Source organism: Nicotiana tabacum, chromosome 7 (genome assembly GCF_000715075.1).
Source record: "Nicotiana tabacum cultivar K326 chromosome 7, ASM71507v2, whole genome shotgun sequence".
Taxonomy (NCBI): Eukaryota; Viridiplantae; Streptophyta; class Magnoliopsida; order Solanales; family Solanaceae; genus Nicotiana; species Nicotiana tabacum.
Genome location: NC_134086.1, coordinates 1,000,757 through 1,011,095, shown reverse-complemented (window position 1 = coordinate 1,011,095; position 10,339 = coordinate 1,000,757). Strand labels below are relative to the sequence as shown.

The following is a 10,339-nucleotide window of genomic DNA, read 5'->3' as shown; positions in this document are numbered from 1 at the left end:
ACCCCCACCCCCACCCCCACCCCGGCGGCTAGGAAAACAGAACCATGGAAGACAACAATAAAAGACCAAATTCTATGATCCCACTTTTCATTAAGGTTCAGAGGCAACAAAAATATTGAAAACGAAACGAAGAGTGAAAATGTAAAAAAATTTAAAAACACTCATTTTCCCTTACACAATTATAGCATGCGTCTCTGTGCATAATGTTATGTTCTTTTTGTAAATCTATGTAGCAGGTGACCACTTGTTATAGAAAAAAAAAACAATGAAAAATGCAGAGTGATGAAGTAATGGAACTTTAAAAATAATTTGGGAAGTCCAGCTGTATAGAGTTCATATTTTGAAAAGTCTTGATTCTCAATCGGACAAATTAAATTGGTGCCAATTGACAGCTCCATACTAACGACTGCCTCTCACTAAGTGTTACTATAAATACTTAGGCCTTTGCTTCATCTTAAGTCATTACCTCTCAACTAAAGCTTCTTCTCTTCCTCTTTTCTCACACTTCCAAGAGTGTGCAGATTTGCATTGCCACATTAGAGGTGTTGGTGGCGCATTTTCCCGACTAGCAATGAGGCACAACGGTGGCGACGACCCCCGCCGGGGTCGTCATGTGCCACAAATCTTAGTGGCATTGGCCATTTTGGCTGTTGCTAATATTGTTTCTGCTGACCCTTACGTATATGCTTCTCCCCCACCACCAACTTACGAGTACAAGTCACCACCCCCTCCTTCTCCTTCTCCGCCACCGCCTTATGAGTACAAGTCTCCACCACCTCCTTCACCATCTCCACCCCCACCTTATGTGTATAAATCACCACCACCTCCTTCACCATCTCCTCCACCTCCGTATGTGTACAAGTCGCCACCCCCTCCATCACCATCACCTCCACCACCATATGTGTATAAATCACCCCCACCTCCTTCACCATCTCCACCACCTCCGTATGTGTACAAGTCACCACCACCTCCATCACCTTCTCCTCCACCTCCATATGTGTATAAATCACCACCACCTCCTTCACCATCACCACCTCCACCTTATTATTACAAGTCTCCCCCACCAATCGCACCTGTGGAAATGGGGCGGACCCGGTTCGCCTAATATTTTTCCGGGACATCAAATACGACCTAAGGAACCATAGTCACCGCCCTACCACCTCCACCTTATTATTACAAGTCTCCCCCACCACCTTCTCCATCACCACCTCCACCATACTACTAAGGGCTACATTACTTCGAATTTGAGCAACACTCACTCGACTACATAAGCCTAAGGGCTACCCCCTTCACCCTCTCCCCCACCACCTTACTATTACAAGTCCCCACCACCACCTGCTAAGTCACCTCCTCCACCGTACTACTACTCCTCCCCTCCACCACCAGTTAAGTCACCTCCTCCTCCGTACTACTACTCCTCCCCTCCTCCACCAGTTAAGTCACCTCCTCCTCCATACTACTATTCTTCCCCTCCACCACCAATTAAGTCGCCTCCTCCACCGTACTACTATTCCTCCCCTCCACCACCAGTTAAGTCACCTCCCCCACCATACTACTACTCCTCCCCTCCACCACCAGTTAAGTCACCTCCTCCACCATACTATTACACTTCACCACCACCCCCAACTCATTACTATCCTCCTCATCATTCCTTGGTCGTTAAGGTTGTTGGAAAAGTCTACTGCTACAGATGCTATGACTGGAAATACCCAAAGAACTCCCACGACAAGAAGCACCTCAAAGGTATAATACTCATCTCCGCAACATTCTCTCTTACTTTTAATAATGAAATGCCTTTAGGGACCTAAGTTTAATTTAGCATGTGTCAACCAACATTCTTTCTAAATATATGGAGTATTATAGTGAAAGCGAAGGACAATTAATACTTGGTTCTGTAAATGAAAGTGATAATTAATCTTGTATGCAGGGTTAATTGTAAGGCTAATTCTTGAATTATTTATATAGTTGATAAATGTCCTAAATATATTTGTCAAATAAGTTTTAAGTAGCATCGAAGAAGTTTTTTTTACAACTGAATCATTAAAAACATCAAAAAAGTAAAAGTAAGAAAAATATTGTTACTTATGCTTCCCATACAAAAAGCAGTCTTCCCTGTGGATCTATGAGATATATATTCATGATTAAGTAATTATTTGTGGTATTAAGGTTTTCTTTAGCTTTTCTTTTTTTATGATTAAGTAATTATTATCAAACTATTAAAATATATAATAATGAAATAAATTTGTTGGATAATCACCAAAATGGTGAATAAGTGGCTTCCTCTTGTGGTGCCCAAACGTAGTCTTCGTTGGCTCATAAACTGCCCATTTTAATCTAGCAAATCATTCAACAAAAGGGAGCCTACAACTAAAAAGCAGTAAAGGAAGCCAGATGGGTAGATTCTTGACTTTTATATTCCTTATTAGATAAAAAGGAAAAAGTGGAAAATGAGCTTTTGATCATGTGATGGAACAGTTATTTTTATATTAAGAATAAGACAAAGTTGGTTACTGTAGTGAGTAGGAAAATAAGGTGAATATATGTCTGTATGATCTGTTAACTACTCAATTATTAAGTACTAATTGAAATATCATTTTCCACACTCGGAGTAGGTGCTGTTGTTGAGGTCACATGCAAAGTTGGTGACAAGAAAATCAAGAGCTATGGTACCACTAAAATCAATGGCAAGTTTGCTATCACAGTCGAAGGATTTGACTATGCCAAATATGGAGCAGATGCATGCAAGGCTAAACTCCACCAAGCACCAAAGGGTTCAAAATGTAACATTCCCACAAATCTACACTGGGGCATTAAAGGTGCTAGCCTCAAAGTGAAGTCAAAGAATAAATATGAAGTTGTGCTCTATGCAAAACCATTTGCTTATGCCTCTAAAACTCCTTATGAAGAATGCATGAAGCCTAAGCCAACTCCTGCTCCTTACTATTACAAATCTCCACCTCCTCCATCACCAAAATATATATACAAGTCACCTCCTCCTCCATCACCAAAATATGTGTACAAGTCACCACCTCCTCCAACCCCAACGTATGTGTACAAATCACCACCCCCACCATCACCAAAATACGTATATAAGTCACCGCCTCCTCCAACCCCAACGTATGTGTACAAATCACCACCCCCACCATCACCAAAATACGTGTACAAGTCACCACCTCCTCCATCACCAAAGTACGTATACAAGTCCCCGCCTCCTCCATCACCAAAGTACGTCTACAAGTCACCGCCTCCTCCATCACCAAAGTACGTATACAAGTCCCCGCCTCCTCCATCACCAAAGTACGTGTACAAGTCCCCGCCTCCTCCATCACCAAAGTACGTGTACAAGTCACCACCTCCTCCATCACCAAAGTACGTGTACAAGTCGCCACCTCCTCCATCACCGAAATACGTGTACAAGTCGCCACCTCCTCCATCACCGAAATACGTATACAAGTCCCCACCACCACCACCTTACTATTACAAGTCTCCTCCACCACCATCACCATCTCCACCTCCACCTTACTATTACAAGTCTCCTCCACCACCATCCCCATCTCCTCCTCCACCATACTATTACAAGTCACCACCACCCCCATCTCCATCACCACCACCTCCCTATTATTACAAGTCCCCCCACCCCCATCACCCTCCTCCACCTTATTATTACAAGTCACCACCACCACCCTCTCCATCACCACCACCTCCTTACTATTACAAGTCTCCTCCACCACCATCGCCATCTCCTCCTCCACCATACTACTACAAGTCTCCACCACCCCCGGACCCGTCTCCTCCTCCGCCATACTATTACAAGTCTCCTCCACCACCATCGCCGTCTCCTCCTCCACCATACTATTACAAGTCTCCACCACCACCATCTCCATCTCCACCACCATATTACTACAAATCCCCTCCCCCGCCATCACCATCACCTCCTCCACCATACTATTACAAATCCCCGCCACCACCATCCCCATCACCTCCACCTCCCTATTATTACAAGTCTCCACCACCGCCATCACCGTCACCCCCTCCGCCATACTACTACAAATCGCCACCACCCCCATCACCATCACCTCCACCTCCCTATTACTACAAGTCTCCACCACCACCATCACCGTCACCTCCTCCACCTTACTACTACAAATCGCCACCACCCCCATCACCATCACCCCCACCACCCTACTATTACAAGTCTCCACCACCACCATCACCATCCCCCCCACCTCCTTACTATTACCACTCTCCACCTCCACCCGTGAAGTCTCCTCCTCCTCCATACCACTACACTTCACCTCCCCCACCCGTAAAATCACCTCCTCCTCCGTACTACTACACTTCACCTCCCCCTCCCGTAAAATCACCTCCCCCTCCAGTATACATTTATGCTTCCCCGCCACCACCAGTCCACTACTAAGCAGTTTGAAAAGCTTGGCCATTTTCCACAACCACGCAAGTAAGTAGCTGCAGTATGAATTATACTTATAAGGGAGTTCTTTTAATTACACAAAATTGAAGGTGATATTCAACTAAAGATCTAATATTTTTCTGCTGCCCTTTTGCAGATTTCAGTTTAAATCACAAAATAAATGATGGCTTCTTGAGGGAAAGATTCAGAGGTCCATGGTCAAAAGCAATTAATTTAATCAATAAGATCATCAACTTTGCAATTCAGAGGTTGATTCCTAGCGACTTGGACCACTTCGCTTCTACTTCTCTGGTGGCCTTCTTACACATTGTTCTCATTGTGTCTTCACGTGGAAGTGGCTTCAACAGCTTAGTTTTTTTATTAGAATATTAATTATTTGAGTTTTCATGTTTCTTGATGTTGCTTCTTTATAATTTATTATTGTAAGTATATCTTTGTTTGATTTGTTTTGTGTTAATTATTGTTGGCTGTCTCCTAGTGCCTACTTGTGCTTTGTGCACCAAATCAATAAAGAGATGAATTTTGTTCACTTCACTTGTTCTCTTTGGTTTTATTATCAGTACTCTGGTTACATGTGCGATGACATTTTATTAATGTTTTGGCCAGATAAAATAAAAGAAATTATTCTATATAGGGACATCGTATAAAGGGGCAGGACATGAATTAAAGAAATAGGACACTGCTAAAATAATAGTACAATTTATTACTTTAATCTGACACTACTAGCAATAAATTAAGATATAAATTAAAAGTCTAAAAAGTGATTAAGCTCGACTCAAACTGAATTCCGTGGTCTTTCTTCTCATTAACAAAGTGTTAAACTCTTTTGTTAAACTAATTAACAGAGATATAGAAGGTAAATTTTAGCCAAACATAATTAATTCTAGATTCAAATATATTGAGTACAAAAATCGAAGAAGAACAAGAACGTGTGATATTTCTTAAGATGATTATCGTACATCAAATGCGAATGATAGGCTTACATTTGTGACAGGTTTGCACCATAACCGTGAAAGCAAAGAAGGAGAAGAGAGGGAACTCTTGATGACTAAGAGATTCCCCTTGTTGATCCCATAGAGATGACTATCAAATAATTCCCCCTAGATCTGGGCTCAACTTCCCATATATATATATATATATATATATATATTAACAACCTTCCCTTTTATCCAATGATCTTTGATCGGCGTACTTTCTTATGACGGTATCCTTCATCAATTGCCCAAACATTACACTTGGGCATAACTACGACTTGGTCGACCCCTTATCGTTCCATTCCAGAACAACCATGCCGAGGCCCGACGAGACATATACAAGGGTCCGTGGGAGGTGGGTAGTGTTTTCGAGGCTGCTTTTGAAGAGGCCCGGGCAAAGGCACGCGAGGCTCGTGTCAATTACGGCTACGACCCTACGAAACCGGAGGCCGGCGAGGGATCTGATGTTGAGGAGGGGTTTCCTGAAGACAATGATGGGAAGAACGGCAGTGATGACGCCGAGTGAAAAGTTGCTGCAGCGTTAGTATTTCTTTTGTTGTCCATTTTCGCCTTTTTTTGGGCATGTTTTGGCCTTTTGTAAGGTGCGGCCGTTGCGCACGTATATATATAAATAAAACAGCTGCTTCGCCTTTGTATATCCTTTGATTTTCTTTCCCTTCTCTTTGCTTGTCACACATCTTTTTGTTTTCGCGTAGACCTTCGGATTTTTTTTTTTTTGTAATGAGTCCCTGATTTTTCGATTTGGGAATTCGACCTTGACTGGATCGAGTAGGGTCTCGTCGGGTGAGCCCGAATAAAGTCGCTTTAGATCTGCACGTTCGGGTGAGGCTGACTTCTGATTCGTCGCTTTAGGCAGTATCATCCTTGATTCAAACAAGGTTGAACTTGGATCTGCCCTTTTGGACGAAATCTGTTTTGACTTGAACATTCGAGTGGGATTAAGTTCAGACTTGCCGATTTAGGCGAAGTCAATTTCTTCATATGTACTCGAGCGGGGTCGAATTTGGAATCGCCGTCTAGAGCGAGGTCTATTTCTGACTTTATTTGAACGAGTTCGAATTTGGAGTCGCCGTTTTGGGCGAAGTCGATTTCTGACTTATATACGAACGATTTCGGACTTTTCCTTTTATTTGACGGTGGTTGGAGGCTTTAAAGGTGTTGTTCCGAGCGGGGCCGAATTGACCTACTCGTTTTGATGATGGTCAGTGGCCGTAAAGGTATTAATTCGAGCAAGATCGAATTATAACCTATTTGATTCGATGATGGCCAGTGGCCGTAGGGATGTTATTTCGAGCAAGATCGAAATAGTGACCCGCTGCAATTCGAGCAAGGTAAAATTTTTCTTTTGGTGACGGTCGTTGGCTGTAGGGGTGTCATTTCGAGCGAGGTCGGAATGTTCACCCGTTATAATTCGAGCGAAGTCGAATTCTTCTTTTAGCGATGGCTATTGGCCGCTGGGCTCTTATTTCGAGCAAAGGTTGAAATGTTAACCCGTTATAATTCGAGCGAAGTCGAGTTCTTCTTTTGGAGATGGTTGTAGGCCGTAGGGGTGTCATTTCGAGCGAGTTCAGAATGTTAACCCGTTATAATTCGAGCGAAGTCGATTCCTTCTTTTGGCGATGTCCGTTGGCCGTAGGGGTGTCATTTCGAGCGAGGTCGGAATATTAACCCGTGATAATTTGAGCGAAGTCGAATTCTTCTTTTGGTGTTGGCCATTGGTAGTAGGGGTGTTATTTCAAGCAAAGGTCAAAATGTTAACCCGTTATAATTCGAGCGAAGTTGAATTCTTCTTTTGGTGATGGTCGTTGGCCGTAGGGGTATCATCTCGAGTGAAGGTCGAAATGTTAACCCATTATAATTCGAGCGAAGTCGAATTCTTCTTTTGGCGATGACAGTCGGCCGTATGGTGTTATTTCGAGCAAAGGTCGAAATTATAACCCGTTGCATCATTGTTATATATAGTTTTTGGCGAGCTTTATGTGCCGCCGTATTGTTTATGCGTGCGTCGGGGTGAGCCTCGGTGTGCTCGATTTTGTTTTTACTGGAGAATACTGGGCGTTCCTTGGATGAGTCCCGGTTTGCTTAATTTTGCTTTCATTGGAGAATACTATGCGTTTCCTAGGTGAGTCCCAATTTTCTTATTTTTTCTTTTGCTGGAGTTTCTTTTTTTTTGGTAGTTGTTCTGTACCGAGCTATTTCTGTTATTCGTGATATGCCGCGGTTTAGGGGGTTTTGCTCGGTCATTACCTGTGGGGCGGTATGCTACAGAACCATTTCTAGGGGTGTTTTGGAGGCATTGACCCCTCGCTCGCGTACCCATGCGAGTGCTTGTATTCCTGTTTGAATCGACAAAAGAGTGAAGATACACCAAAAAAAAATTGTCTGTTACCTCGACCTGACAAGCCGATGAAAGAAAGAGCGGCATTGTAGGGTTACTCGCTCCGCCTAGTGCTCAAATGGTGGTTTTGGATTTGGCGGCCGTGTTCGGCTTCGTCGTTGTCGCGCCCCCTTTTTCCTTCGCAGAAGTCCGAGTTTCGACATTCACAGGGGAACGACTCGTTTCCTTTTGGGAATTAGGTATTTGAATTTGAAGAGTCGCCACCTAACGGATTAAGGTGCGTTAGGGCACCTAGAGCGATTAACTCGTGTAACTAGTTTGCATTACCAGAGATTAGGGTAAGGGCTCGAAATAACCTTGAGGGGAGGGTGTTAGGCACCCCTCACGGTCTACAACGGTGGGTCCCGACCGAACTTAAACTACGTGAATTAGTTATTTTAACAAGTAAACAACTTTAACACATATTTGCAAATAAAGGTAGTTTCATGGTCTAAATACATATATGATCAAGAAAATTCAGATAATGAAAGTAAAAGAGGTTTGGACAAATTACACATACATATGTAAAGAAAAGGAAGTTTAGAGAATTTAAACACATATGAGAATTGAGAAAGGAAAGTCCTAAGTTGATTAGCCTACATGATCAATCTGTGCAATGCACGATAATCCTCCTCACCTAGAGGGGCTACACGTGACATTAGCGCGCAGGTCATCATATCCTTTTACTACCCTTTACCCTACCCTTAATGTTATATAAGCGAGTTTGATTGACGATCCCTAAGCGTGGTGTTACCCGTCCCTTTCTTATGGTTCTGGAGGAACTTAGGACCTCTAAATCTGTGCAGTTCTAGACAAATCTAAGGTATTTAAAAGGTAAAAATCTAGGCGACAAAAAAAATAACACGTAGGACAAGCAAATAGGGACAAACAGTTAAAGGCTCATATTCACCTCCGCATGTATATAGGCAAATAAACAGCACGTCTAAAACACAGATTTTGAAGAAGTTCAGAAATCCTAATAACATGATATCTAGATGAATTTTACAGATACAAGATATGCATAAGGAAAGTGTCAGAATCCTAACCAGTTTGCCTACTGGTTTTATAGCCTGTTAAGCTTAAGTAGTACAATCAAAATGCAGTTTCCAGTTTATATATAGAGACTGATTACCTAAGGCTTGCCTAGGCGCGAGACTGTATGCAATATCAATTACAGGAGATAATTAACAGTTTAAGAAATTGTTCAACCTACAAACATGATGTTCTAGGTGACATAGATTATAACAGGTGATTTATACTGATTTGTGTTAAGAGACATGGTGTCTATGCGTGGGGGTTGTTTTGAACCTTTTCATGGGCAGTTATTTACTTCAATCGAAATAGACATGTTTTACGAAATGTAGACAGAGTTCCTAAAAGACCTAATATCTAATACATACACGAGTGCCAGTTTTATTAAGACAGGATTATTAGCCTAGTAGCAGGATCTCTAAGTGACAATACTTGTGCAAATTTAAAAGCATGGAACAGTGATATGATTATTAGCCTAGTAGCAGTATACTGAAGCAATAACACGAAGCCCTAAGGATAGGACATCTAATGCATGTTTAGCATGATTTGAATGCAAATGAACATATTAGTCCTAGAGCATGGCTTCTAATGTAGATTCGCAGAATATAAAGCCTACAACATATTTTCTACCCAATATTTCCCACAATATCATATAGCTACCCTCCCTTTTCACTAGTCACCCAATATCTGTTTACAAATAATTATTACAGACAAGAATTGAATAAATTACATAAATACGATATAGATTAAACTATAGGGAGCCTGATGCAGGCCCAAAGCAAATCCTGGTGTACTAGGCCTTCAGTAGTCTCAAATGCCAATGGTTTCATAGCCAAATTCATGTCCAGGTGTGTCAGAGTTTCGTAAGGACCTCAAGGATCCCGGGCAGTGCTCACACCCAGACTTTTTACAATAAGGATTGAGTAGGTGCAGTGTGGAATAGCCAGCCCCAGTGTGCCAGAGTTCAAAGAGATCTCAAGAGGATCCCAAGGTAGTACACACACTGGAGGGGCAGAACCTATGGACTTAAGAGTAAAGTGAGGGGTGCTTGACATAGTTTTGAGAAGTTTTTGATAAGAAAATAGTATAGAAGTGACGCTAGGAGTGAAAAGGTTTTCTGAAACTAAACATGTTTGAGAGAGGTATTAAAACACTTTGTGAAATTAGCCAACACAAATCACAGAACAACCAGATTCAGGACACTTGGTAAACAAATTCCACATAGGGAGAGAGGGGTTGAGACACACATAGAATACACCTCAGTGTATGGTGGAGCACATAAGTAACAAGATGCACATGACTCTCAAGGGTTCTACAGAATTAATAGGTTAGCTATAAGGTAGGTGATTGAGACATAGAGCAAGGATCATAGTAAAGCCATATTGAAATACATAAACACTAGACAGGATCAAGCACACAACTAGAGTTACCCTGAAGAAACTAGATAACTTAGCATGATCTCATTAGTTAAGTAGAATAAGCAGAGATCCAAATAAACAGACTAGG

General features: G+C 42.1%; 1 protein-coding gene and 1 long non-coding RNA gene across 2 annotated transcripts; one reads left to right on the top strand and one right to left on the bottom strand.

The window, feature by feature from the left end:
- Positions 1-657: 657 nt before the first annotated feature.
- On the bottom strand, positions 658-1,225 carry LOC142182624 (uncharacterized). The gene is made up of 2 exons (XR_012711440.1): positions 1,167-1,225; positions 658-1,040 (listed from the first exon to the last, which is right to left on the bottom strand). It is a non-coding gene; the product is annotated as an uncharacterized LOC142182624 (long non-coding RNA).
- Positions 1,226-1,257: 32 nt separating this feature from the next.
- LOC107793818 (uncharacterized) lies at positions 1,258-4,958 on the top strand. The gene is made up of 3 exons (XM_016616260.2): positions 1,258-1,743; positions 2,613-4,456; positions 4,566-4,958. The coding sequence occupies exon 2, from the start codon at positions 2,912-2,914 to the stop codon at positions 4,415-4,417; it is 1,506 nt and encodes a 501-aa protein (XP_016471746.2). The 5' UTR covers positions 1,258-1,743; positions 2,613-2,911; the 3' UTR covers positions 4,418-4,456; positions 4,566-4,958.
- The last annotated feature ends 5,381 nt before the right edge of the window (positions 4,959-10,339 follow it).